This window comes from Balaenoptera physalus (genome assembly GCF_965194825.1).
Source record: "Balaenoptera physalus genome assembly, chromosome: 7".
In the NCBI taxonomy this organism is placed as follows: domain Eukaryota; kingdom Metazoa; phylum Chordata; class Mammalia; order Artiodactyla; family Balaenopteridae; genus Balaenoptera; species Balaenoptera physalus.
Genome location: NC_138886.1, coordinates 771,108 through 798,121, shown reverse-complemented (window position 1 = coordinate 798,121; position 27,014 = coordinate 771,108). Strand labels below are relative to the sequence as shown.

General features: G+C 61.1%; 2 protein-coding genes and 1 long non-coding RNA gene across 11 annotated transcripts; 2 read left to right on the top strand and 1 right to left on the bottom strand.

Moving 5' to 3' along the window:
• The first annotated feature begins 305 nt into the window (after nucleotides 1-305).
• On the top strand, nucleotides 306-13,056 carry UAP1L1 (UDP-N-acetylglucosamine pyrophosphorylase 1 like 1). Of its 8 annotated transcripts, none has more exons than XR_014266056.1 (10): nucleotides 306-788; nucleotides 1,455-1,659; nucleotides 1,888-2,063; nucleotides 2,381-2,553; nucleotides 2,810-3,003; nucleotides 3,465-3,605; nucleotides 4,188-4,373; nucleotides 4,954-5,020; nucleotides 5,474-5,676; nucleotides 6,091-6,231. XR_014266056.1 is itself a non-coding variant. In XM_082470604.1 (9 exons), the coding sequence occupies exons 1-9, from the start codon at nucleotides 500-502 to the stop codon at nucleotides 12,638-12,640; spliced, it is 1,599 nt and encodes a 532-aa protein (XP_082326730.1). In that variant the 5' UTR covers nucleotides 306-499; the 3' UTR covers nucleotides 12,641-13,056. The 8 variants fall into 8 exon arrangements, 6 of the variants coding, with proteins under 6 accessions (XP_082326730.1, XP_082326727.1, XP_082326729.1 ...); XR_014266057.1 differs by having other exon boundaries at nucleotides 6,051-6,190; XM_082470604.1 differs by lacking the exons at nucleotides 4,954-5,020; nucleotides 6,091-6,231 and adding an exon at nucleotides 12,609-13,056.
• LOC309664810 lies at nucleotides 7,000-11,993 on the bottom strand. Its single transcript, XR_014266058.1, has 2 exons — nucleotides 10,591-11,993; nucleotides 7,000-7,856 (listed from the first exon to the last, which is right to left on the bottom strand). It is a non-coding gene; the product is annotated as an uncharacterized lncRNA (long non-coding RNA).
• Nucleotides 13,057-13,530: 474 nt separating the features above from the next.
• On the top strand, nucleotides 13,531-26,090 carry LOC309664807 (endoplasmic reticulum mannosyl-oligosaccharide 1,2-alpha-mannosidase-like). Of its 2 annotated transcripts, none has more exons than XM_082470608.1 (13): nucleotides 13,531-13,780; nucleotides 14,183-14,291; nucleotides 14,997-15,112; nucleotides 16,781-16,935; nucleotides 17,218-17,327; nucleotides 18,331-18,516; nucleotides 19,239-19,387; nucleotides 19,808-19,948; nucleotides 22,091-22,281; nucleotides 23,037-23,157; nucleotides 23,637-23,834; nucleotides 23,919-24,050; nucleotides 24,811-26,090. In XM_082470608.1, exons 1-13 carry the CDS (start codon nucleotides 13,670-13,672, stop codon nucleotides 25,012-25,014), a joined length of 1,923 nt encoding a protein of 640 aa, XP_082326734.1. In that variant the 5' UTR covers nucleotides 13,531-13,669; the 3' UTR covers nucleotides 25,015-26,090. The 2 variants fall into 2 exon arrangements, with proteins under 2 accessions (XP_082326734.1, XP_082326733.1); XM_082470607.1 differs by having other exon boundaries at nucleotides 19,760-19,948.
• Nucleotides 26,091-27,014: the final 924 nt, after the last annotated feature.

Here is a 27,014-nt window from a genome sequence, read left to right as displayed (position 1 = left end):
GGCCCCTCTGGTGATCTGGCTCTGTCCTCCCCAGCCCAGCCGTGAGTCGGCTGGCCTCTTCACTGAGCCCCGGACTGTTGTCCCCAGCGCCAGGCGTCTTGGTAAATGCAAACAGGTCCACGGGCAGGGACAGACCCTAGCCTCTCCCTCAGGTGCCCCCCCCCCCCCCCCCGCAGGGCTGTGGGTAGGGAGATGAATTAGAACTGAAGTCAGTCCTCCTGAGCCTGAGTGGGCAGGGGCGGGGCTCGGCGTGGCTTCCGGGGCCGAAGAGAGGCGGGGCGGATCGGGGGCGGGACCGGGTCGGGATCGGGGCCGAAGAGAGGCGGGGCGGGCGGGGGTCCGCGACCCGGCCGGGCTGGGCCTGGGCGGGGTCAAGGCGGGGCACCTCGGGCCCGCCCAGCTGGGGTCGGCACCGCCCGCCGAGTCCCGTGACGCTGGTCCGAGAGCGCGGGTCACGAGTGCCAGCGCGGCCGAAGGCGGTGGCGGCGGCGGCGACGACATGGCTTCGGAGCTGGACGTGCGCGCCCGGCTGCAGCGCGCCGGCCAGGAGCACCTCCTGCGCTTCTGCGCCGAGCTGGCGCCGGGGCCGCGTGCCGCGCTGCTGGCCCAATTGGAGCCCCTGGAGCCCGAGGCGCTGCGCGAGCACTGCCGGCGCGCGGCCGCCGCCTGCGCGCGCCCCTCGGCCCCCGCGCCTGACCTGGCCGCGCGCCTGCGGCCCCTGCCTCCCGAGCGCGTGGGCAGCGCGAGCGGGGTCGCCCCCCAGACGCGGCGGCTCTGGGAGGAGGAAGGTAGGCGGGGCGGGGGTCCAGGCGGCGAGCGCTCCCGGCCTCCGGAAGGCGGCCTCGCCTGCAGAGCGGGGCGACAGGGGAGCGGGTACTTGGAGTTCAGTTTGCCTTCTTCGTGAAATCGACGCTCTCACACGCACCAGCTCGGGGCCGGGGTTTGGAGCCCCCGAACGCTGCCGTGCTGGCAGCCGCCCCTAGGCCTCACTCCCCGCGGAGAGTGCTTTGTTCTGGGCACGCCTGGATAGCCAGCTGCCCAGCCCACGTATTGACAGCAGGGGCCCCCTTAGACACTTGCACACGCTCCTTTTCACACCAGCGCCGGCGCAGCTGCGCTCTTGGCCTCTTGGCCTGGAGGTGAGGCAGTCGCTCCTGCAGGGGAGGCTGCCCAAGGCCCCTGCTGGACAACTCCGGCCAGGCCCATCCGGTGTTTCCTCTGAAGGACCTAGGTTGGGAATGAACCCAGGAGGATATCGTCAGTACCTTGGCGGGGTCGGGGCAAGGTTAGGTTTGGGTGAGGCCCAGGCCCAAATCAGAATGTTATCTGGATAGTTCTGTTCTGCGGCTATCAGATGGCTCACCGTCCCAGGCACAAGTTTGGTTTGCTCTAAAGTGCAAGGGTGGTTGTGTGACGGGTTCCAGGCATCCCCTCATGGCGCCCCATGCCCCCAGGTTTCCACCAGATCGCCCTGAACAAGGTGGCCGTGCTGCTGCTGGCTGGTGGGCAGGGCACTCGCCTGGGCGTGACCTACCCCAAGGGCATGTATCAGGTGGGGCTGCCCAGCCAGAAGACCCTGTATCAGCTGCAGGCAGAACGGATTCGGCGGGTGGAGCAGCTGGCTGGCGAGCGCTATGGGACCCGCTGCACCGTGCCCTGGTGTGCCCTCCTGCGTTACCTTGGCCCCAGAGTGATCCCCCCCGTGTAGCCCTAGTCCTGCTCCACACCAAGACTTGAACCCCAACCCCAGCACAGCCCCGGACAGAGCCCAGCACCCACCCAGGCGGAGGCCTGACCGCTGCCCTAAGGCTGCACCCTGATGTCAGCCCATCTACCAGAGGGGCCAGGCCCTCCGAAAGCCTGGCTCAGGCTTGCCTCCCCTTGCAGGTACATCATGACCAGTGAGTTCACGCTGGGGCCCACAGCCAAGTTCTTCAAGGAGCATGACTTCTTTCACTTGGACCCCAACAACGTGGTCATGTTTGAACAGCGCATGCTGCCTGCTGTGACCTTCGATGGCAGGGCCATCCTGGAGCGGAAAGACAAGGTTGCCATGGCGCCAGGTATACCCTATCCCTGAGGCAGGGAGGGTCCGCCTGGCCTAGAATGTGGAGCTAGCTAGGGGTCAGGATGCCTGGGACAGACGCCAAAATATGCTGCCCAGAGGCCGCATGGTCCTGAGCCAGTGGCCTTCCCTCTCTGGGCCTTGATTCCCATGTGTCACGTGGAACAGCCACAGGGCTATTTGGATGGCGACAGAGAGCGGCCTCAGGCACAAGGTCCAGCCCCGGGGGATCTCGCCTGCCTCTAGCGCGCCCTCAACTAGCTGGCTGAGGCCGGCAGGAGCCCTTCCAAGACCCTTTGCTTTCTCCCTCTGCAGATGGCAACGGGGGCCTGTACTGCGCGCTGGCGGACCACCAGGTCTTAGAGGACATGGAGCGGCGCGGAGTAGAGTTTGTGCACGTGTACTGTGTGGACAACATCCTGGTGCGACTGGCCGACCCGGTCTTCATCGGATTCTGCGTGCTGCGGGGTGCCGACTGTGGAGCCAAGGTGAGCCTGCCGCCCCCTCGCGTCGCCCCGCCCCTCGCGTCGCCCCCGCTCCCTCGCATCGCCCCGCCCCGCCCCTCGCGTCGCCCCGCCCCGCCCCTCGCGTCGCCCCGCCCCGCCCCTCGCGTCGCCCTCGCCTCTCCTTTCGGCCTGCCCTCCACGCCCCGCCCTCCTCCCAGCCCCTGGCCCCGCCTCCTCCTTCCCGCACGCCGGGCCCCGCCCCAGTCAGCCGTCCCCGCCCGTCCGGTCGTGGCCGCAGGTGGTGGAAAAGGCGTCCCCCGAGGAGCCGGTGGGCGTGGTGTGCCAGGTAGACGGCGTCCCGCAGGTGGTGGAATACAGCGAGATCAGCCCCGAGACGGCCCGGCTGCGTGCACCCGGAGGGGGCCTGCTCTACAACGCGGGCAACATCTGCAACCACTTCTTCACGCGAGACTTTCTCCAGATGGTAACCAGGTGTGCAGGGCGACCAGCCGGGCCACAGGGACTGGGGGCAGACCTGAGCTGGGTGGGGCTGTGGGGTGCGGTACGGAAAGGGTCTTGCGCTCAAACAAGCTGGAAGCAGCAGAGCGCTCCAGTATCTGGTACAAGGCTCTGCGGCCGAGTGGGCGTGGCCCTGCTCCGGGGGCGGGAGGGGGGGCCGTTGCCCGCAGGCACCACGTCCACCCCGTGGCTTGCCAGTCGCCACTGGGCTTGGGCAGGGATGTGGCCGATGGGGCCCAGCTCTCAGGCTGGGGTGCATGAGGATGCCTGGCCCTCCAGAGACAGGGCTCAGCCCCCATCGCCCTGTGCCTGCTGTGTCCATCTGTCCATCTGCCCACCTGCCCCGGCTGGCCGGGCATGGGGGAGGTGGGCTGGGGCTCCAAGATGTCCTGTCTGAACTGTGTCTTTCCTCCCTTTGGCCTCCTGTTCTCCAGGGAGTTCGAGCCCTTGCTGAAGCCACACGTGGCTGTGAAGAAGGTCCCCTACGTGGACGAGGAGGGGAATTCAGTAAAGCCACTCGAGCCCAACGGGATAAAGATGGAGAAGTTCGTGTTTGATGTGCTCCCGTTTGCCAAGTTAGTGGAGAAGTCATTCGTTTTTTCCTCTTTCCCTTCCCTGACTTGGTGGTGGTTCTGAGGCCCAGCCAGGCAGGGAAGTGGAGGCTGGGGGCTTCATAGTGAGAGTGCCCTTTCGCAGGGGGGAGCTGGGGGGCTGCAGGCGGGTCTCAGGGCAAGAAGGCCAGAGGAAGCAGCCCCTGGGGTGGGAGCACAGGGAGCATCTGGGGCAGTTGGAGCCCTTGGGGTTGTGGACTTTGGGGGACACCCATGTTCTCTCCTGAGCCCTCCATCTGCCCCTGGCTGGGAGCTAGGAAGCTGTTTCCAGGTGAGGTTGCTGGGGACTCCCAGGGTATGTGGCCCTCACCCTGGGGGGTGGGGTTGGTGGGAAGGGGAGGGAAGGGAGGACTAAGGGCAGCTCCGGGATCTCAGAAACAATCAGAAACAAAGACTCACGTGGTGCCTGGGGGGCCCTCCGCAGCCTGCTGCCTGCAGACCAGACCCCCACGTAGTCCTCGTCACCCGGCCTGGCCTTCACCTGCCCAGGACCAGGGCGTCTGGGTTGGGAGGTTGGGTCCCCAGCTGTCGTCCCCGCCTCCCCAGGAACTTCGTGGCCTTCCAAGTGCTGCGGGGGGAGGAGTTCTCCCCTCTAAAGAACGCTGACTCAGCTGAGAGAGACAACCCCTCCACGGCGCGGCGGGCCCTGCTCGCTCAGCACCACCGGTGGGCCCTGCAGGCGGGAGCCCACTTCCTGGACGCACACGGGGCCCGGCTCCCCGAGCAGCCCAGGTGAGTGTGGGCTGCAGGGTGCGACCCGAAGGACAGAATGTCAGGGTGTCGCGGCCCAAGTGCCAGCCCCAGGGCCCTGCTGGCTGTGCTGTGGTCTGAGCTGGGGTGGGCGCTTCCACCCTGGCCCCACACCGAAGGCAGGTGGCTGTGTGCCCAGCCCTCAAGCTCTGCTTAGAGCCCCACGGGACATGGGGGTCACACCTTCCCTGCTCATCAGAAGCTCTGAAGCCAAGACCCAGGTGTGACATCCAGAAAGCGGCAGGCAGGTCATTTTTCGGGGTGTGGAAAGAATAAGACTTTAGGTGTCTCCTTCTGTGATTGTCAACAGCCGCCCCCTAAGCCTGGTTGCCTGGGCTCTGTGTGAGATGCCTGCGAGGGGCGAGGAGGGTTTTCCAGCCCAAGTCAGAGCCTGCCGCTCGGGTGGGGCGGTGCCCGGGGCCCAGCTGTCCGCGAGGAGGGCGGCGGGTGTGGTGGACAGCCTGGCCGGGCGGGGACTGGGCCAGCCAGTGTGGTGGGTGGTGCAGGGGAGGGCCCCGGGGTACGCACCCCCCGAGCAGATGGTGACAAGTGCACCCCCCAGCCCACCCGGCAGTGGAGAGCCTCCGGCCATCTGCGAGATCTCGCCCTTGGTGTCATACTCCGGAGAGGTGAGAGCCGCCAGGCCCATCTGGGGCTCTTCTGGGGTCGGGCTTGTGTGGTTGGAGGACGGGGGCGAGGTGGGAGCTTCGTGGGAAGTCACAGCTCTGCCTCAGTCGACCAGCAGGGTAAATGGTCCCTTAGTTGCAGAGGACTTTCCGAGACGTGGGCTGCGGTGAGGTGTCGAGAGGCCTCGGGGGGTCAGGGAGGACAAGCCAGGTTCATCGGAGCCTGGGGTTTGGGCCAGTGGGAGCTTCGCTGGGGCAGGAGACCTGGCTCCCCTTTCTCTGGAGAGTTCTGGCCTGCACTGTGGGAGGGCTTGCCCTGACCTGAGATCTCAGGACATCCAAGCCTTGTTCCTAGAAGCCTCTCTATCCTGCCCCTCGCTGATTCCAGGCTGACTTGGCATCTCACCCGGAGCCCAGGGGCTGGATACCTGGTCATCATGACCTGCTTGTTTCCAGGGACTGGAGGTGTACCTGCAAGGCCGGGAGTTCGGGTCCCCGCTCATCCTGGACGTGGACACGGCCAGGACACTGCAGGCCTGACTCCCTCCTAGACCTGCCAGCTCCGGGGTCCCCAAGGCTGAGGACGCAGCCCCGGCCTGGGCTCCAAGGAGGAAAGCAGGCTGCTCTGAGTTTCTGGCTGCAGAACATGGACCACAGAAGTAAGCGTGCTGGCTCACTCCACGAGGGTGGGAACTGTCCCGCCACCCGGTCCCCTGGACCCAAGTGACACCAGGCCTGCTGTGGGCCCACTCGGCCTCTCTGGCTTTGCTCCTGCTGTGGGGTCCGGACCGCAGGCAGAGGGACTCAGGACCTTGCGCAGCGGGGCTCAGAGGAGGCTGATGGGGGGCCCGAGGGAGGTGTGGCGGCATCGGCTGAGAGCCGCACCGGCCTGTCTGAGCTGAGACCTGACGGGGCAGGACGGGGCAGGACGGCGTGTTGGCTCCTCGGCCCCAGGCGAACCCGCGTGGTGAGGAGGAGCAGCAGCCGCCCCGCGCTTTTCTGCAGAGATGAGGACGGTGTCCTCCCCTCACAGGGCGGCAGGTGTGCAGCGGCTGCCCCCCACTCCCTGGCAGCTGAACCTGGGGGCCGCAGCCCAGCCCCCTTCCGCGCCCGGCTGAGACCGACAGCAGGTCGGGATGGCTCTCCGGAAGCTTGGCCTGCAAACCTGGCACTGAGTTCTCTGGAGTTCCGCCCGAGGCCTCAGCCCCCAGGAGCCAGTGGGACCGATGCCGATGCTGGAGGCTCCCACGGTGGTCGATTAGTCTGGAGTTTAACCAGGAGGGGCGCGCCGTCCCCGCCCAGCCTGCCGGTGGCTTCTGACAGATCCCAGGGCTCACGCTCCGCCCCTGCTCTCTGGGGAGGGGTGGGGGGCGCAGCCTCCGTATTTGGGGCCATGGCCCCCTTGCTGCACCCCCGCAGCCTGGCCGAGGCAGGGAGAAACCAGCTGGCTCTGGTCTCTTGCCCCTGGCATGGCTGCTCGGGGTCCCAGTGCCCACTTCCCCGTCTGGAGGGCAGCACAGCGGCACCTGCCTCTTCCTGCTGATGTGAAGAGCATCATGAAACGCGGCCCGCTGCTTAGCCGAGGCCGCCTGCCCCCTTGCCGCCCCGCAGTCCGCGCGCAGCCATGCTTTCCCCGGGAAGGCTGCTGTCCGGCGGTGGGTCCAGAGGCAGTGATCCCTCCAGCGACTTGGAGTGGACGGGGGCTGCGTCCACGCCTCCCGGCCTGGGTGTGATGGCGGGGTCAGGGCCACGCCCAAGGCCCGCAGGACGACTTTGCATCCATCCAGGCTCTGCCGCGCTTTTCAAGCCTCAGAATCGAACCTTGTGCCTTAGTTTCCTTCTCCCCGCTGCTCCACAGGCAAGCAGAGGGCCTGGGGCAGAGGAGGGTCGCCAAGGGGGAGGCCGAGGTTGAGGCTCCCGCCACGGCCCAGGGGCTCCTCACTGCCACACCAGGACACCCAGCAACCTTTTTTCTACACAAGTAGAGCTAGTTGGGTAAACTGTTGAAGCAGCTCGCTTTCGAAAAACCTTTTTATTTTCACGTGAAGTTTCACACATGGCACAGAGGGGTCCGGGGTACCCTGCACCAAGTTTCCTGCAATGCTCGCATCTTCCGTGATGCTAGGACACTGTGACCAGGAGACCCTGCTTGTACTGAGTCCTTTCTCACAGGTGAGGCTCCCTGTGCCCGCTTTGCACTCAGGGGGCAGCCCGGTCGGTGGGTCCCTTCGCCACAAGGGCCTCCCTCCTGCTCCCTTGAGGGCCACACGCCCCCACCATCTCTAACCCAGACGGCCACTAGCGAAGCAATTGAGTTGAAAGACGGCAAACCCTCGATTTTCCACAGAATGTGGGGATTTCCAATAAACACGAGGTGCTGTGATGTAGCCCGGCCTGGTGACCGCAGTTTCTGACCAACACGTGTGGGAGCAGCACCGGCTGTTCCCAGGGCTGCGTCCATCCAGGGGCTGCAGCCTGCTGGGCCCTGTGGGAACAAGAGCCCACAGGCTGTGCTGACCCCGCTCTGGACTACCCAGGAATCTCCCCCATGCTCCGTCTAGCTCTTTCCCAGGGTCTCAGGGGAGCCCGAGATGACCTAGTGGGTCTGGCACCCTGGGGGCGGGCCCAGAACATGCCCTTTGAACCAGGTCTCGGGGGTGGGGGGCTCCTGCGCCCTCAGGTTTGACAGCCTGTGACTCACCTTCCTGCACATGCATCCTCCAGATGCCACCGTTTCCCTGGTAACTCATTGCGCAGGGAGGGGTGCATGAGGACGTCGCTGGAACTGCCAGCAGAGCTGTGTGTGGGAGAAGACCCGAAGAGACCCCAGGGATTACCCCTGGAAGGGAAGGGGCAGGAGGGGAGGAAGATCTTTCTGGAGCGGGTTCAGACAAGCCTAGGTGCTGAGCAGTAGGTGCGCGTGCGGGGGAGCCCTCCTGAGGCCCAGAAATGCCACAGCTGAGAAGGCAGGAAGCAGTGGGCTCCCCACGGAGGGAGTGGGCAGCCAGGCCTGCAAAGCACCAGGGAGGGGCCCTGAGCTGAGGGAGGCCTGAAGGGGGAGCTCGCTTGCCCCTGGGTCCCCCGCTCATCCCTGAACAGGCGGAAGGCGACAGCCCAGCCAAGGAGACTTGTCACCACCCTGAACTCTGTTTCCTCCCATGGACTTTCCCACAAGTGAAACGTCCCCTTTTCTTCCGCAAAGTAATGGTCCTGTGCTTCTCTGCACTTGGCTGTGGTTAGCCATAGTTTGCACGTCCTGAATTCTAATTCCTCTGCTATTCCCAGATAAACTCATTTTGCTGGTAAAATAACTAGCTGCTTTACTTGTAAAGCGGACATTACTTGGTGTCCAGAAGTGGGGTCTGAAGGAGGCGAACCCTGGGGGCTGACGGCCCTGCCGCCCCATGCCCTTGGCCAGTCTACTCTGGTGTTCAGGCCCTCCTTCTGGTTGAGCTCTCTGGCTTTATTTGGGATCTATCTGTTCTGTTTTTTTGCATTTGGGGAAGGCTGTGTCTTTTTGCTGAATACTTGTTCGTTCTCCTTATTGGAAACGTGCTGGAATTTTCCTAAAACTCCTTTGGGATCGCGTTATTTAGGATCTTTTCTTTTGCTCTCGAGAAAACCTCTGAGAAATGCGGTCCCAGTCATCTCAATGCCGTAAGTGCGGCCCCTCTTCAGGAACCTCCGCTGGTTTCATGTTTAAAAACTATGGCCCCTTAACCAGAAATAATTCAGAACACGAGTGGCCATTGTGGGGAACTTTGGTTTTCCCCAAACTTGTTTGTCTCAGAAATCAACTCAGAAAGCCATGGCTCTGAAACTAAACAGACTGAGTGGGATGGTTTGTTTTGTTTTTTTTTTCCCCCAGCCTGTGGGATCTTAGTTCCTCAGCCCAGGGATTGAACCCATGCTCCCTGCAGTGGAAGCACAGAGCCCTGACCACTGGACTGCCAGGGAATTTCTGGGATGCTTATTTTAATTTGTACCTTGAGGCTTCCAAACATATCCAGGACTCTAAAATTGCCTCTTTACAAAGTAGCACTTCTAAACTAACTAATGGAGGCGAGCAAACGCTTGAAAGAACAAGGCCTTCTGAGGCCTTTCCCCCCCCTCCTTGGGCCCCCAGCCCCGCCTTCCCTTCACCCTCTGCCATCCTCGCCTCCTCTGGGCCTCCCACCCCCTCCTCTTAACCCTCCTGCTGAACTCCCCTTTTCCTCAAAACCTCTCCCCACTTCCCCCTCCCCTGAACTTTATTAAAGTTAAACCTTCTGGGGGTCCAAATGCTAAATCCCTCGTTTTTTATGTTCCCCGAACGAAGTAAAGTTGAATTGTTAGCCATCCATAGTCAAAGATTTTCTGAAAGTAATTGAGAACACCCATAGGTTTGCTGAAGAATTTAACATTAGTGATTCAAACTTGTCAACCTGGCTTCTCAGATATGTATCAATTAGTCCACAGGCTTATTAGTGAAGGTCAGGCCCCATACTGAATGAAACCAAATGGGAATCTGGAAGGGATTTGGAAAAACAGACCCTGACTGTTGACAGGCCTGAGGACTTGCTGGAGATCTTTACTGAACATTTCAAAAGCTTTTCCTAAGCTTGTTGATGGGAACAAAATTCAAGCTGGCAGGCAACGACCTGATAAACGTGTTCACAACTATTATAGTTGACTTCAGGTTGTCCTTAAAGAAAATTCTGGTCTTCCTCTGGAGACTGAATCTGTAACCGAGCAGGACTCTATGCGGCCTTCCCAGAACAGCCCCTCTCCCCCACCATGTCCTCCACCTGCCTCTTGTCTGTAGAAAACCTTTAGTCTCCCAGGCCTTCCCCGAGTTCCAAGAGTACATTTAATCAGAGAAGTGAGAAAATGCAGAAGAAAGGAAAACAAGCAATACCAAAAAACAATAGTTTAGCCATTAAACAAAGCCAAGGACCTTTAGTTCCTCCTCAAGGGCTACAGATAATATTCTGAGCCATGTTCGTGAGCTGTGTTGAAGATACTGAAAAGCCCACCAGGTGGAAGAAGTTAACTGTATGCTGTCGCTCCAGCATGTAGACCCCAGACTGGTTGGAACCAGAAGGTTGATGATGCTGACTCCCAATAACCTCACCACCAACCGATCAGAAGAATGTCCAAACCTCCCTCGTGGCGCAGTGGTTAAGAATCCGCCTGCTGATGCAGTGGACATAGGTTTGAGCCCTGGTCCGGGAAGATCCCATGTGCCACGGAGCAACTAAGCCCGTGTGCCACAACTACTGAGCCCGCGTGCCACAACTACTGAGCCCGCGTGCCACAACTACTGAGCCCGCGTGCCACAACTACTGAGCCCGCGTGCCTCGAGCCCATGCTCCGCAACAAAGATGAGCCACTGCAATGAGAAGCCCAAGCACTGCATCGAAGAGTAGCCCCCGCTCGCCGCAACTAGAGGAAGACCACACGCAGCAATGAAGACCCAATGTGGCCAAAAACATTTTTTTAAAAATCAGTGAAGTTATTTAAAACAAAATGTCCACGAGCTGGTCACACACCCCACAACCCTCCTCCCTCACCCTGTCTTTAAAAACCTTTACCTGAAAGACTTCAGGGAGTTCGGGCCTTTTGAGCACCAGCTGCGTGGACTCCTTGCTTGGCGCCTGCAATAAACGCCGCCCTTTCCTTCATCACACACTGGTGTCAGGAGATCGGCTTTACTCCATGGACGATCAGACCCAAGTTTGCTTTGGTAACAAATCCACTCAGGTAGCCTTTAACTCTGTGTTCATTAGCAGGCGTAACTGGGATCCTTCCCTTCTAGATGAAAGGACCAGGGTTGAACCGGAAACCACGTCCACTCCAGATTTAGCTAATTTAGCCACCAACTCATCTGCACTCTATTCAACTGAAAGGAAGTCCACTCAAACCCTTAACCTTCAACTCCAGCAAATGAAGGTCCCTAAACAAAACCCAAATCCTCCTAATTCCTGCTATTATTGCAAAAAGCCAGGACTTTGGGAAAAAGATTGTCGCAAGTGTAAGTGCCTCAAGTGCCTTCGGCCCTCTAACCAGCCTTTCCAACGCCCTCCTGACCACCACCAACGGGCCTCTGAGGAACCACAGGGGTTCTTCCCAACCCTCCCTCTTCATCAGCTCAGAAAAACAACTCTCCAGATTGGGAATGAATCTCTTTTGGCACCAGAGCCACACTCAGTTCAGCTGCGGTAAAGCAGCCCCTGCCTCGGAGCACGAAAGTGATCCAAATAGTGGGGGTCTCTGAGGAACCTCAACAGGGTCCTGTCTCTGAACCTGTTCCGTTTCGTTTAGGCCCCTGAGAGATACCCACACTTCTCTCCTTAGTCTCTCCGCCCCTATTCATTTACTGGGCCAAGATGGCTCAGCAAATATGCTGGAATTTCTTTCTCCCAAAATGGGAAATAATTCTAGAATTTCACAGTAACAGTCAAAATAGCCAACCAGGTGAATTAAGTGACCCTTCGCTGTCTTTGCTTTGCTTTGTCTCTGACGGTCCTGGAGCTGATTCGGGAGACGCTGATCATTTGTCCCTACTGAGTCAGCTACCATCCTCCTTATGGGCAAAATCTCCAACTGATATTGGCAAAATCCACAGTACTCTTCCCATTAAGACTCAAATAGGCCCCTCGAAACCTCTCCCCAGAACTAATCAATACCCTATGAGTAAAGAAGCCCTTCAAGGTATAAAGCCCATAAGAGGATTCCAAGGCTCAGAGCCTCACTAGCCCTTGTGCTAGTCTCTGTAATACTATTAAATATAACCTGTGAGAAAGCCCAATGGCTGAGGATGGAGGTCTGTCCAGGACCTGCAGGCAATAATCAACGTTGCTGCCCCTCGACACCCTGTTGTTCTTAACCCCCATACTCTACTAGCATCCATTTCTACTGAAAGCAAATTTTTTCACTGTAATTAATCTATGCGGTGCATGCTTTGGACAGGCACACCTCAGAGAGATTGCGGGTTTGGTTCTAGACCATTACAAAAAAGCGAGTATCACAATAAAGCAAGTCACATGAATATTTTGGTCCCAGTGCATATAAAAGTTATGTTCATACTCTTCTGCAGTTTATTAAATGTGCAATAGCATTGTGTCTAAAAAACAATATACATACCTTAATCTAAAAATACTTTATTCCAAAAAATGCTAACCATCATCTGAGCCTTCAGCAAGTTTTAATATTTTGCAATAGTAACATCAAAGATCACTAACCACAGATCACCATAACAAATATAATAGTAATGAAAATGTTTGAAAAATTCCAAGGATTACCAAAATGTGACACAGAGACAGGAAGTGAACAAATGCTGTTGGAAAAATGGCGCCCACAGACTTGCTGGATGTAGGGTTGCCACAAACCTTAAATTTGAAAAAAACACAATATCTGCAAAGTGCAATAAACCAAAGTACAATAAAATGAGGTGTGCCTGAATTCCAGCTGATAAGGCTAGCTGAGACCTTTTCAGCCTTCACTTGGGAAGGACAATACATCTGGACATTAATGCCCCAAGGTTTCACTGAAATTCCTTCTTACTTTTCACAAGGCTAAAAGGCTGATTTGGATGATATGTTTCCTGCAGGCTCTACTTTATTACAACACGTGGATGATTAGCTGGTCTGCTCGCCTCCTCAAACCTCTTCACAGGAAGACATCATCCAACTGCTAAAACTTTTGGTTTCAAAGGAGCATTAAAGCCTCCAAGGAAAAACTGCAGTTGCTCAAACTCAGGATCGCTATTTAGGGCACCGGATCTCGGAACAAGGACGCATTAGGATCCAGGTAGGCTTCATGGCATTCTGAACTTCCCCAAACCTAACACTAAGCCCCACCTAAAATGGACTTTCATACCCAGCAGCCCTTCCCAACTTCCCTTTTTTCTCTGCAAAGTACTATTCCTTTCCCTGGTCTCGACATGGCTATTACAGGCTATATTTGCACACCCTTAACTGCAATTCCTCTGCCATTCCTGAATAAACTCTTTTTGCTGATAAAATAGCCAGCTATTTTTAAGGTTGATAAGTCAATGGATGAAAACTCCCAGAGCCTCTGACTCTGCAACGGGCCCCCCCGTCCTCTCGCTGACCCCGGCCCCCCCAGGCCCCAGCCCCTCCGGGTCAAATCCACCTGGTGGGGGAGGGCGGGGTCGAGACCTGGGGTCCGGGGCGCAGAGGCACCCCGCCGACATGGCGGAGCGGTGGCACACCTGCCCGGTGTCAGCGCCAGCCCGAGAAGGCCCGGCCCATCCCACGGCCCACAGTCCCTGCGGAAGCCGCGCGGGGCCGCAATGACGGGGAAATCCCAGGGGAACCGGCTCGAGGAAAAACCCCTCCGGCTGCGCAACCACACCAGCGAGATGTGCGCAGGAGCGAGCAGTGTGGGCGTGACGTCAACCCGCACGGACGGAGGCGAGCCGTGGGACGTAAGCCCGCACGCAGGAGCGGCGACGGCGGGCGCAGGCGCAGTGGGACTCCGAGGGCGCGGCAAAGGCGCATTGGCTCAGAGCGATGGGCGGGGAGTTGACGGTGCCGCGATGGCCGCCTACCGGCGTCGGATCTATCGGACTCACGGCCCAGCTCGGAGCCGGGCCTCCTGACGACGCCGGAGGGCGAGGCTCCCCGGCCCGCTGCCGCTGCCGCTGTCATGTATCCGCCGCCGCCGCTGCCGCCGCGTCGGGACTTCATCTCGGTGACGCTGAGCCCCGGCCGGAGCTACGACGGCGTCCAGGGCCTGAGGCGGCGCTCGTTCTGGCGGGTGAGGGGCGGCCTGGGGGCCTGCCCAGGGCGAGCACACGAACGGGGCCGGTCCCGCGGCTCCCGGGGTCCCGGGCTGCAGGGCCGAGGCGAGGCCGGCGGAGCCTGAGCCAGCACACGCGGGCTGCCGGTCTTTCCCCGCTGCCCACGTGTGAGCCAGAAACGGTCTCCGCGTGGGTTTGCATTCTCCTCGATCGCGGGCCCGTGCGGTGTGTCGTCTGCAGCAGTATCGTCCCAGCCTGCGGCCCCTGCCGAGAGGCAACTTCCTCCAGTTCAAAAGCAGCAGATCCCAGGCTGGGCCTCCGGAATTCCTCGTCGTCCCCACGGAGTGTGTCACAGTGGGAGAGATTTCCAGTTGTGCTCTTTTCAGTAAACAGTGTCACTGTTTGTCTGTCTGTCTCAGAAATGGAAGCAGCTGTCGAGGTTACAGCGGAACGTGGTCCTCTTCCTGCTGGCGTTCCTGATGCTCTGCGGCCTCCTGTCCTACATCAGTGTGGCCGACGAGTGGAAAGGTACCAGCTCCACGATTCCGCAGTGATCCGTGGGGGTCCCTGAGGGCGGGCTAAGCGGCAGCAGCGCGATCTCGCAGCTGCAGGAGGCGTAGACGTCAACACATTGGCAGGAAGTGGAAATACAGAGAAGCCTAGAGTGTTCCCACGCCCCGGCTGGGAGGTGGCTGTTGATTTGAGGTTGTGTGACTGTTTCCCAAATGTCTGCTGTGAGGACCGGCATCTCACCCTCTCTGTCTCACAGTGAGATTCAGGTCCTGAGGCTGAATGCTGAGTCTGAACGCGTTGCGTGAATTTCCTAGCACGCGCTACCGGGGGCTGGGCAGGGCCGGGCAGGGTGCCAGTGAGGAGGTGCAGGGTCCCTTCTGAATTGCTCTAGGATGGCTTCTTTGAGGAGGAAAGCTAAAGAGCTGCTGTAGGTTTGCTCCAGTAAATGGCCCGTGTGCCACCTTGTGCCCTTCCCGAAACGGAAAACATAAAGGCAGAGTAACGGGCACGTGGGTGGGGATAAGGGCAGAAACTGCCAGGTGCTTTGGAAAAGGTGTGATTCCCTGTGGCCCTTCTGAAACTGCTTGAACTGCCCTCTTCGGAGGTCCCACCGCGTCCTTTTACACGGAGTCAAAGCTCTGTGCATGCTGTCTCGAGTGCACGTTGAATGTCCTCCAGGCCTTGTGACGAATTTGAGATGAAGTAGATTCTCTTGTTTAGCCGTGGGCAGCAGGTCGGCAGAAGGGCCGAAGATGAGACCCGCAAATCCACCCGTCTTGCCAGCTCCTCGGAGAGCAGCTGAGAACCCGGAAACCTTCGCGGGGGCGTCCCCTCAGGTACTTTGAATAAACTCTCCGTGGAGTTGTAACCCGGGCCCCTGCCAGAAGCACTTCGGAACAGTACGTGCTGTTTCAGACAGACTGGGAAGGGTCCTGTTTCTTCCCATTTGTTTGAGGTTCTAACCTCACACTCCTTACTCTGGGCTGGTTGGATGAAGGAGACGGGGGAAAGGAGGAGGGCCATTCTGTCCTTCATCTTCTTTGCGCATCTGCTGTGCCGGATCCTTGGTAGGTGTGAACGAGACCTATCCCTTTTCTGTGGGAGCTACTGACGGGGGACGCTCAGGCGGGCGCTCCGCTCTGGACCTGCCCAGACCGAGTTGCTGGGGGCCTGAGCGTCAGTCGGGGCCTGGGGGAGAGGGTTGGGAGTATGCAGAGAGTGGGAGGGAGGGGCGAGGCCTCGTCCTGGGGCACTTCCGGGGACGGGGGGAGGACGTGGAGACTAGAGGGCAGTCTGGACAGCCAGAGAGCCAGGGAAAGTCCCCTGCAAAGGGCGGTGGCTCCAGGGGTCACGGCCTTGGAGAACCCGGGGCGCTCTGCACCTGGGGACACCCTCCACTGCGGGTTGGGGTGTCCGTCCATATGCGCCAAGGGCCCCCCAGGGAGAGGATCCTGGGACAGGTGCCGGCCTCACACCCCTGCAGGGCTGCCCCGGGGAGAGACAGGCGGCCGTTCTCCCCATGTCCTCCTGGAGGGTCTGTGGGTAAAAGAGGGAATTTCTCCCTTTGGAGCCGTGAGCATCCTTTTTTCCACTTCTGTGGCTGCTCTTTTGCCTGTTGACCTTCAGAGTCCCGTGAAAGCAGAACGCGGCACATTCCCCACTGAGAGACACCTTCCCACACCTCAGTGTCCACGACCCCGTCTCTGGTGTCTAGGAGGGGCTGGAGGTGAGGGGCTGAACACCCGTGTCTCCTCTGGCACAAGTCCTGGGGCCGCTGTGCACCTGAAGGCCGCTCAGATGCCAGCACTCGTCCCCAGGACCTGTTTGAGCGATGCAGCTTTGTTTCGGCCAGACCTGCGCTCTTGACCCGGGGGGCCCAGCTTGGTGGGGTTTGAATCCTGGGAAGGAGAATGTCTTCCGGGATCCTCCAGCAAGGTTTCCACGGATGCTGAAAAGCAGAGACTTTTCCATTCACAAGGCAGCGTCCTCACGTCCTGGAGGAGTTGCCAGCCACGCGCACTGTTGAGGGCTGGCTGGGAGCCAGGAGGGGCGCCGCCCTGCCCGCAGCGCTCTGTCACTGACCGGCCACCTCTGCCACACCCTTCCGAGGAGGGAGCTGGGGAGTCCGGGCGCGGGCCTGCGACAGTGCCGTCTGCGGCTCCGTCCGTGGGGCCGTGCTGGCTCTCACCCTGCCGGCCCTGCTACCCTTAGGGTCTGACAGCCGGAAACGTCCCTGCCAGGGGCTTAACCCGCTGTCCAGGGTGACACTCGCCCGTCGGCAGAGCCTCCATCCGGGTGGTCAGGGCCAGGAGCTGGCGAGGAAGGGGCTCCTCCCAGAGCTGCCTGTCGTAGGAAGAATGAAAATAATTTCCTGTGGGAATTGCAGCCGCTCCGCGAGTCCACAGCACTTCCTGCGTGGGGCCGCGTCAGACGGGGGGCAGCGTCCCAGATGGACGATGGAATCATTTCACGAGTGACTCTTGTCTCTTCTTGTCTCTGCCCAGAAGCCTCCAAGGCATTTCCGACGGGGACCCCCCAACCTGCAGATTAGAGCCCCCGATGGAGACGCCAAGGACAGGAGGCAGGAAGAGGCCCAGAGGAGGGCAGAGGCGGTGGGCCAGGCTCCCCGGGAAGACGAGGCGCAGGGAAGCCGCGTCAGGTACCGGCAGCAGCCGAGGCGGGCTGAATGGGGGCGCAGAGGCCGTCGGGGTCTCTGTGGTGTTTCTTTCCCTGAACGACAACGAGAACCAGCCTGACGCGTAATGGCCTTCTCGTTCCTGTTCCTCGCAGACAGCGTGTGCCCCGTGGGGGGTGGGAGGGCGGGGCAGGGTCCCCTGCGTGGAGGCCGAGTCTGAGCCCAGCTCGGCTGTGACCTCGACCTCGACCTCGGGGCGTCAGCACCTCTGCCCGGGGTCTGAGCGCCTCCCTCCTCCCTCTCCAGCCGGAGGGGCACAGGGCCCGAACCGGAGCAGGGCACCCAGCTGCCTCTGAGAAAGGCAGAGGCCCCCGCCAGGCCTTCCCCGCAGGCCCTCAGGACGAGGAACAGTCCAGGTGAGGTCCCGCCTGCGCCCTCTCGGGCCTGCCCCGGGCACTCTGAGGGAGGGGGCGTGTGGACACGCACAGGAGCGGCGGGGCGGCGGGGGGCTCCTGCCGTCCCTCCGAGCGCTGCTCAGCCTTGGACACCCAGGTGCAGGGACGCGTGGGTCTCGGGGTCAGGCACCCCTTGGAGCTCTGTTGAGGACGTGGGGCTCCTTGGCAGCTGTCGTCCCGTGTCTGGCGCTGCAGCCGCACAGGAACGTGTGTGCGGGAGGCTCGTTTCCCGCCTGTGTCCGGGCAGCCAGGGGCCTCGGGGCTGCGGTCCTCATGTCGCCCCTTGAGGGGTCAGTCTGTCCTGTTCCCATTCCACGGACAGGAGAAGTGAGTCTGGGTCGCCGCCGGGACCCTCTGCTCTCGGTGCTGGAGCCCCCAGGGAAGCCAAGAGAGCCCGGAGTGGGGACACGGGGCGACCGTGTGGGGTTAGAAATGGATGGCAGAGCCGTGGGTGTCGACACTGACGGGACGTGTGGTGAAGCCTTGGACACACGTGTTCCCCTGCACGGTAGCCCCGTGTGTGCGCGTGGTCCCCCTGCGTGTGGCGGGAAGCTGCCTCTGGACGCGCCCCGAGGGCGCCCTGGGGAGTGTCTGAGCGGCCTTGGCGGTGTCTGCTCCCCGTTTTGTCCCCTTTGGAAGTGCCTGCAGCTGATCGGGCAGGACGCGGCACCGCCAGACGAGGTATTCTTGTCCGGGTCACCAGCGCCTGTCACGTTTGATGTCCCCAAACCAGACTGCACGTCGCAGCTGTAGTGGTCCTGCGGCCTCCGATCCTTTGCGAGTGGCCACTGCCCCCCGGAGGGTGGTCCCCGCTGGGCCCTGGTGGAGGCGGATGGGCCTGGGCCAGGCAGCGGTCCTGTGCAGACCTTCACTGAAGCCCACGGTACCCCACGTCAGCCTCACTCGCCGTGGGGCCGCAGAACAGCTCTGTTCGGGCGCCCACGCCCCGCTTCCCTCCTCGCAGCCTCGCAGAACGAGCGCCAGAAGGCCGTGGTCGCCGCCTTCCGCCACGCGTGGGCCGGATACCGCAAGTTCGCCTGGGGCCACGACGAGCTGAAGCCCGTGTCCAAGTCCTTCAGCGAGTGGTTCGGCCTCGGCCTCACGCTGATCGACGCCCTGGACACCATGTGGATTTTGGGTCTGAAGAAAGGTATTTGCTCGTCCCTAGCACGGGGGCCGAGCTCTCGTGCGTGACCCTCGGGCCCGAGCAGGCCTGGCCCGGGAGGTGTCCACGCGCCGTGTCCCGCTGGCCTGCGCCTCCCCTTGTCCTGGGTGCCAGGGTGGCCGTGCTGGCCGTGGGCAGTTCCTTTGTCCCCTCGTCCAGGCGCCCAGGGGATGCTCAGGACAGGCGTCCCCTGCGCCCCCTGCCGAGAGCTGAGTGAGGCTGTAGGTGGGCTTCCAGGGGCGTTCCCAGCCCGTGTTTCTGTTGCAGTCAGGCGGGGCCCGGTGGTGGGAGGTGACACGTGATCTGATGGAGCCGCCAGCGCCCCGAATCTCTCCCTAATGTCCTCCTGTGCCGCGCAGATGGGGCTAAGTTGGGATGGTGTGTCTCTAGGTGTTTCTAAACTGGCATTTTAAACATCTGCTTTAAGTCTTCTGATTGGGCTGAAGACCGCCTGCCACTCACTCACCCTTGTGGTCCTCTGTAGCGTGGCTGTGATTGTCGAGCACTTGACCTCGTGCTGCATGGCCGTCCCCCAGCTGCACACTGGCTCGATTTTTTTTGCGGGATTGGAAGCCTTCAGGGTCCCCTCTTGCACTAGGAAGTGACGTTGAAACCCTGCAGGGGATGCATGTGGCCCCAGAGGGAGCAGTCAGGGAAATGCTTGGACTGTTAATTTGTTCCTGTATCTCTACTGTTTCACGTGATAGAATTTGAAGAAGCCAGGAAGTGGGTCTCCCAGAGGTTATTGTTTCAGAAAAATGTGGACGTCAACCTGTTTGAGAGCACCATCCGGATCCTGGGGGGTCTTCTGAGCGCCTTCCACTTGTCGGGGGATGTCCTCTTTCTGAAAAAGGCTGTGAGTGTCCCGGCACCAGGTTGGCTCACGTCCTGGGGGCACTGGGGTCTCGAGTGCTGCACGGTCGGTCCTTGACTCGTGGGATCGGGGTGGGGAGGCGTTTGTTTGCAGTCTGCTCTCCCCTCCACGCACTCGAGTCGGTTTCCGTGCACGTGCGTGGCTGAAGCGGCCCTGCCGCCTGCAGGCACGGTCATTCAGAGCTGGTTGAGTCCAGCTCGGCTTTTGCAGCTTTTCAGGGGTGGGGCCATGTGAAGCCAGCAAACTCATCTCTCCACTGGATTAGATGGAAACGGGTGACGGGTTAGTGTCATGCCATGGAGACAGGCCACTCTGGGACAGGAATCATTGACTCATCGCTGTGTTGTGTATCAGGAGGATTTTGGAAATCGGTTAATGCCTGCGTTCCAAACACCCTCTAAGATTCCGTACTCCGACGTAAACATCGGCACTGGAGTTGCCCACCCACCGCGTTGGACCTCTGACAGCACGGTGGCCGAGGTGACAAGCATTCAGCTGGAGTTCCGAGAGCTCTCTCGTCTCACGGGAGTTAAGAAATTTCAGGTACGGGGGGGCTGTGCTTCCAGCTGGAGCGGGTGTGCAGCGGGGCTGTCTCTGGTTCAGCGGGGCAGGTGCAGGTCTGTGTGGTCATTGATCCTGGGCCATGAGACCAGTGTCGTTTTTGGTTTTGTCCCACATTTTTCCTGGTGAATCCCGTTATCTCGTGATATCAGAGGTGCAGGCATGAAAGGCATTGACTGGAGGGTGAGTCCTCTGCCCGGCCCCACCCCCGTGCAGTCCCGTGTCCTTAGGGTCCTGGCAGTGGACGTCTTGTCGTGCGGCGCTCTGTGTGGCCCCGGGTCCACCTGCTGTTGTCCGGGGCTCTCCTGAGTCAGTGAGGGCGGCCGGCTCCGTCATGGCTGCTGCCGTGGGATGTGTGGAGTCACCGGGTTGTGTAGCCAGTTCAGTGCAGATGACATCGAGGTCACCCCAGCTGTGGCACCTGGACTGTGCCCACGCACGTGTCTGTCCTGGGTGGGCGGCTGGAGCGGTGTTGCTGGCATGGCTCCTGCTGTGTGGCGGGACCAGCTGGTGCACATGGAACGGAGGGCTGACGCTGACGGGTGTTTTTTGTTCTTGGCTCTCCATACGTTATTGCCTCCAGCAGTGTCTGCTCGCCCGCCTTAGGCAGGGCCCCGCCTGTGCACGATGTTTCTGCTTGTGGGCCTTCCTCTCAGGTTGATTCTATTTCTTCAGCTTTTTTTCTCCCCCTTTTTTTTTTTTTTTTTTTAAAGATTTATTTATTGATTGATTGCTAATGTTGGGTCTTCGTTTCTGTGCGAGGGCTTTCTCTAGTTGCGGCAAGTGGGGGCCACTCTTCATCGCGGTGCGCGGGCCTCTCATTATCGCGGCCTCTCTTGTTGCGGAGCACAGGCTCCAGACGCGCAGGCTCAGTAGTTGTGGCTCACGGGCCCAGTTGCTCCGCGGCATGTGGGATCTTCCCAGACCAGGGCTCGAACCCGTGTCCCCTGCATTAGCAGGCAGATTCTCAACCACTGCACCACCAGGGTACCCCCCTTTTTTTTAAAGATGGCATTTTATTTTTATTTATTTTTAAATTAATTAATTAATTATTTTTGTCTGCATTGGGTCTTCGTAGCAGTGCGTGGGCTTCTTATTGTGGGGGCTTCTCTTGTTGCAGAGCATGGGTTCTAGGTGTGCAGGCTTCAGTAGTTGTGGTTCCAGGGCTCAGTAGTTGTGGTGCACGGGATCTACAGCACAGACTCAGTAGGTGTGGCGCACGGGCTTAGTTGCTCCGTGGCATGTGGGATCTCCCCGGACCAGGGCTCAAACCCGTGTCCCCTGCATTGGTAGGCGGATTCTTAACCACTGTGCCACCAGAGATGCCCTCCCTTTTGTTTTTAATTGAGATTTAGTTTATATATCGAGAAATCCTGTCTTCTGTGTACATTGCGTGTACTCACGTGTTTGTGACCGTCATCATTATGTAATTCCAGAACAATTCCCTCACCCAGATTGAACCCAGCACTGTTTGCCGACCCCCCTTGGCAGCCTCACAGGGCTGGGCTCTGGCACGGGCCCCATTCTGGACAGTTCGTGTCCCTCCTGCAGTGGCTGCAGTCTGGGCGTTGAGTGAGCGTGCAGTCCTCAAGGTTGCAGGACCGGTCAGAATCCTTCCTTTTCGAGCGCAGACAGGCTTTATCGTGTGGGTTGACCGCGTATCTAGACGGTCACCTGCTGAGCTTTGGCCTGTGTCCCACTGGGGATCTTGACAACGCGGCTCCTGTCGCGTCCCGTCCTGCACAGACGTCCTCGTGTGTTGTCCAGCCATACTTGTACCTCTTAGTGGGTGTGTGATTGTGTCTTGCTGGATTGATTTTTCTGACAATCAGTGGTTCGTCTTCTGAGTTTGCGTGTTGCGGTGCTGTGTATCTTCTGTGTATAAGTGCGTCGTCAGGTCCCTTGCCCATCAGTGGACTGAAGGGGTTGTGTGCACGTTGTCAGGACGCATACATGCGCTATGGTGGCTACTTGCTCCTAAGATGTCCCCCAAGGGTGGGGGCTGAGAACCGTGGCGAGGGTGGGTTCAGCCCTGTGGTCTCGCCCATCGGGGCGGCAGCGTCCAAGGAGCGCAGCCCTCTGTGCAGCCCGCCCTGCTCACTGCCCTGCCCTCCTCTACCCCAGGAGGCTGTGGAGGAGGTGACCAGGCGCGTGCACTCCCTGCGTGGGAAGAAGGACGGGCTGGTGCCCATGTTCATCAACACCAACAGCGGGCTCTTCACCCACCTGGGCGTGTTCACCCTGGGCGCCAGGGCCGACAGCTACTACGAGTACCTGCTGAAGCAGTGGATCCAGGGTGGGAAAAAGGAGACACAGTGAGGCCCATTTCTCTGCCCTCGGGGCGGGCCCCAGCTCTCGGGGTGGGGGGAACAGGCAGCCGCGCCAGCCAGGGCCGGGCCCCTCCGTGGGGCTGGTGTCTCCTCACAGCCTGTGTGCAGAGCCAGGGCCCGGCCGGCCGCCGGGGTCCACGGCTCGCCAGTGCCGGGCAGCCGGGGTCTTCCTCGGGCCTGTGGCCGCCCCTCTGCCCGTCCGCTCCCGCGGCAGGTGGCCAGGGCCGCCTGGGCCTCCTCGAGCTCAGTGCCCTGACCCTGAAAACGCACGCTTTCCCGGGGAGCGGCGCTAGCTCCTCGTCCAGCTTAGAAAATAGAGATGAACCCTCACGAGGGTGCTGGGATCGCCTCAAGTCTCAGGCCCAGGGGTGACAGTGACCCAGAATCAGGGGCAGGGGCAGCCCCAGGCCATCACCGACGGGTGAGACGAGGGTGTCACCAAATGGGGAGCCCGCGGGCTGGTTCAGAGAACCGGGGTGGGCGCGTCGGGGCCAGGGGCTCAGCAGAGACTGGTCTCTGGTGGCCCCTTGGGGCTGGTGGGGAGGCACGGGCCCTGGTGAGGGGCGGGGGCAGAAGCCCACGGGGCTGGCACGGGCCTCCACGCGGAGACTGGTGGGGCGCCACCCCAGACAGGGCAGCCGTGAGAATGGGGACGGGAGCTCAGGGTCGTGCCCTTTCCCGGAACACGGGGGCTGTGCGCCCACCTGGCCCGAGCACACGGGCCCCGCTGGTCTGCACAGGCTGCTGGAAGACTACCTCGAAGCCGTGGAGGGAATCAAAAAGCACCTGCTGCACAGATCTGAACCCGGCAAGCTGACCTTCGTGGGGGAACTCGCCCACGGCCGCTTCAGCGCCAAGATGGTGAGCACGAGCGTGGTCTGACGTGGCCTAGCGGGGTCTTGGGGCTCCACCCTTTGTCCTTGACATCTGATGGCTCGTGACAGGGGGAGCTGAGGTCTGTGTGGTGCCGGGGCCTGTCCCCTGCTCCAAGCCCCGCCTTCCATGCTCGGGGAGCCCTGCCTTCCATGCTCAGGGGAGCCCCGCCCCCAGCTCCCCTCCCCCTGTCCTCCTGCAGCTGGTGCTCCGTCGGCCCTCTGGGGCAGGAGGTGAGGGAGACCCGGGTCAGCATGTGCTCCCAGGAGGTGGCGGTCCTTCTAGCAGCTTCTACCCTGTGCGCGTGGGGCCCCCGGTGTGTGGCCTGCAGTTCAGTCCCCTGTTGGAGCCCTGCCGGCACTCAGGCCTGTTGGCTCCTGGGAACACGGGAGGCCTGATAACGCTGGACCCGTGTGGAACCCGTGAGGCCGCAGGTCCACGGTGGTGAGGTGACTCTCTGATTCCAGGACCACCTGGTGTGCTTCCTGCCAGGGACGCTAGCTCTGGGCGCCCACCACGGCCTGCCTGCCGACCACATGGAGCTGGCCCGGGCGCTCATGGACACCTGCTACCAGATGAACCGTCAGATGGAGACGGGGCTGAGCCCCGAGATCGTGCACTTCAACCTGCACCCCCAGAAGTCCCGTAAGGACGTGCAGGTCAAGGTGAGCCATGCTGGGGCCTTGGGGCCCGGCGGCGCCAGGGCAGGGGCGTGGCAAGGCTAATCCTGAGCCTGCGTTCCTCCCCAGGCGGCCGACAGACACAACCTGCTGCGGCCCGAGACGGTGGAGAGCTTGTTCTATCTGTACCGCCTCACGGGCGACCGCAAGTACCAGGACTGGGGCTGGGAGCTCCTGCGAAGCTTCAACACGTACACGAGGGTGAGGGCCCGCCTGCCGCCTGGTCCTCGTCCCCAGCTCCTCACCGTCACCTGCCAAGTGGCTGGATGGGGGAGGCCCCACCCTGGCCGCGAGCGCCCAGCTGCCCAGCACTGCCCTCGAGGTGTATATGACCAGGGGGCCAGGGCATCCCTCCTTCCTGTCACGGGGGGGCCAGCCTGTGTGGGGAGGGTCCCTGCCGTGGCCCGAGGTGCACAGAGCATGTCCCTCCTGGGTTGTCTGTGTGGCCTGGGCAGCACTTTCCCACCTGGAGGTGACTTCTGGGCCGCTACTCCCCAGGACGGGTGCCGTGACCACCACCACCCCCGCTGTGCTCAGGCCCAGCCGCCCATCGTACATCCGGGGCCATGGCTCAGAGAAGGTCTCGCCCTGCCCAGGGCCCACTGCCCACCCCAGCAGAGCGGAGACTTGATCTTTGCCCTGTGGCACGTGAGGTGCTGGGTTGTACACCCCTCGGGTGACCTCAGCGCTTTTGCAAGACCTGTACAGGTTCTGGAGGTCGCACTTTCCAGCTGGTCACTTGCAGGCTGCTGGCATCGCCCAGGGGGTCCCTGGAGGAACCACGGCTGACCTCCAGGGCGGCCAGTCCCCTTGTGGCCTTGGGGTCCTCACCGCCCCAGGCCCTGCCCTGGGGGGCCGTGTGTGCTGCGGTGGGGCAGGGTCTCGGGAGGGTGCCTCTAGCCTGCAGCCCTTGAAAGGGCTGAGCCTGCATCGTGACGCTGTGGCCTCGGCTCTCGTGCAGGTCCCCTCCGGCGGCTATTCTTCCATCAGCAACGTCCAGGACCCCCGCAGTCCCCAGCCCAGGGACAAGATGGAGAGCTTCTTTCTGGGGGAGACGCTCAAGTACCTGTATCTGCTCTTCTCCGACGACCCAGACCTGCTCAGCTTGGACACTTACGTGTTCAACACGGAGGCTCACCCCCTGCCCATCTGGGCCCCCTCCTAGGGCGGGACGGCTCCCGAGTGGGTGCTGCCCGGGGGACTGATGAGTCCTGTCATCGAGGGTGCCTGTCGGCAAGACCCTGGCCCTGACCTTGGCTGTGTGGTGTCCACCCAGCCGGCTGGACGTGCTCCAGGCCGGGCTGATGACAGAGGCCAGCGGCAACTGGGCCAGGACGTTTTGGGGCCTCATAGCTGCTTGGGGTGGCCGCTGGGCTTCTGGTGCTCTGCCATTGGTTCTGGGCTCCCTGCCTGGTTCTCATCGGGGCACCGTTAGGAACAAGTAGGAATAAATCAGCGCTGTGATTCAGGGAGGTCCCGTCCACCCGGGGAGCCTCTTCCTTCTTCCTGAGAAAATCAAATCGTGACTACATTCCTGAAACTTAAATGCCCTCCTGCTGGCCGTGCAGGGCTTTCTAGGGGTCCTGGGCCCTCTGGTCACCCTGGGCCACACTGGGTCCCCAGAGCCCATGATGAGATCAGAGGTGCTGCGGGGACAGCCTGGGTACAGCTAGCCTCGGGGCCTCACAGCCTGTGAACACGCCCCAACCCGGGGGTCTCAGGGCATCTGTGGCCTCATGGGGATCCGGGCCCCTGGCTGGCTGTGGTGGTTACACGTTGGATTCAGGGATCCTCCCCTTGCCCTTGCTGGGGCTGGATGGGCAAGTTCACCGGCTCCCAGGCCAGCCCTGATTGATGGACTTTTCAGTGGCGATAAAAGTACATTTGTTCTAACTGGCACCCGCTGTGTCTTTGTTTCCGGAATCGCAACTGTGAAATGGGGAGGGTCGGCGGGGGCAGTGTTTGTTTGGGTCGGGTCTGACATGTGTCCAGAGGTCAGCTTTGCCCCTGCCCCTGGGGGGGAGATTTGGGAGTGTCAGCTCCACGGGGCAGGTGCTGGCCACGGTGGCACCCAGGGTGAGAGTATGCCTGTGACGGTTGCCGGTGCCAGTGAGCATGGCGGGCCCCACCTGCTCTGCCCGCTTCTCTGGTGTGTGGGGTGTCCGCACCTGGGGTTCCTTCTCAGGGTGCCTGGTCGCCCTATCTCATTCCTTTTTTAAAAAATAAATTTATTTTATTTAATTTTGGCTGCATTGGGTCTTCGTTGCGGTGCGCGGGCTTCTCACCGCGGTGGCTTCTCTTGTTGCGGAGCAGGGGCTCTAGGTGTGCGGGCTCAGTAGTTGTGGCTCACGGGCTCTAGAGCACAGGCTCAGTAGTTGTGGCGCACGGGCTTAGCTGCTCCGCAGCATGTGGCATCTTCCCGGACCAGGGCTCGAACCCATGTCCCCTGCGTTGGCAGGCAAATTCCTAACCACCGCACCACCAGGGAAGCCCTCATTCCTTGTCTTTAGCCAGCAGCGCCCATGCCTTAGGGCTGACCCCCGGGGTGGCTTTCCAGAGAGGAGCCAGGATCCTGGGCCTCGGCTGGCCCTAGCTCCCAGGCCCTGGTGACCTTGTAGGACAGGCCAGCCCTTTCTCCGTGTTAAATGTGAGGAGACATCGTTATTCCTAGAAGCCTCTACACAGGCGCCGGACCCGGGATCAGGCAGGGCCTGGCCTGCTGCTGTGGCCCCGCCTCCGCTCGCACCTTCTGTGCTCACCCTCAGGGCTGCCGCCTTCCACTTGCCCACGGGCCCTGCAGGTTCCGTGCCCGGCAGGTGCCCGGCAGGTGTGTGGGGCCTGTGTCTCAGCCGGCCTCTTGCCCTGCCTCTCACGGCCTGTCTGCCTGCCTGGCAGGACGTCCCCAGCTGGAGGGCGCGCTGTGCTCCGTCGCTGCCCCGCCCCCCGCCCCCCAGCGCAGGAGCCTCTTGGGCGGCAGGGTTCCCACACGCTGGGGCCTGAGTCCGCTGAGTGATGCAGACTGTCCCCCCGCCCCCGCCCAGGCCTGGCCCCAAGCAGGGGGACTTGGGGGCTGCAGGGCTCCCCAGACACCGCAGTGGTTGGGGACGAAGAGGACGAAGAGGACAGCTGAGAAGGGAGGGGGAGACTCACTGGGGTGGCCTCTCG

What these genes read in the sequence shown, in the direction of transcription:
- UAP1L1 (XM_082470601.1), top strand. Translation starts at nt 500, where the DNA reads ATGGCTTCGGAGCTGGACGTGCGCGCCCGGCTGCAGCGCGCCGGCCAG. An exon ending in ACCCGCTGCACCGTGCCCTG is followed by an intron (nt 1,660 to 1,887) that starts GTGTGCCCTCCT and finishes CTCCCCTTGCAG; the next exon opens with GTACATCATGACCAGTGAGT. An exon ending in GATGTGCTCCCGTTTGCCAA is followed by an intron (nt 3,606 to 4,187) that starts GTTAGTGGAGAA and finishes CCGCCTCCCCAG; the next exon opens with GAACTTCGTGGCCTTCCAAG.
- LOC309664807 (XM_082470607.1), top strand. Translation starts at nt 13,670, where the DNA reads ATGTATCCGCCGCCGCCGCTGCCGCCGCGTCGGGACTTCATCTCGGTG. An exon ending in GGTGGGAAAAAGGAGACACA is followed by an intron (nt 22,282 to 23,036) that starts GTGAGGCCCATT and finishes TGGTCTGCACAG; the next exon opens with GCTGCTGGAAGACTACCTCG. An exon ending in GCCGCTTCAGCGCCAAGATG is followed by an intron (nt 23,158 to 23,636) that starts GTGAGCACGAGC and finishes CTCTGATTCCAG; the next exon opens with GACCACCTGGTGTGCTTCCT.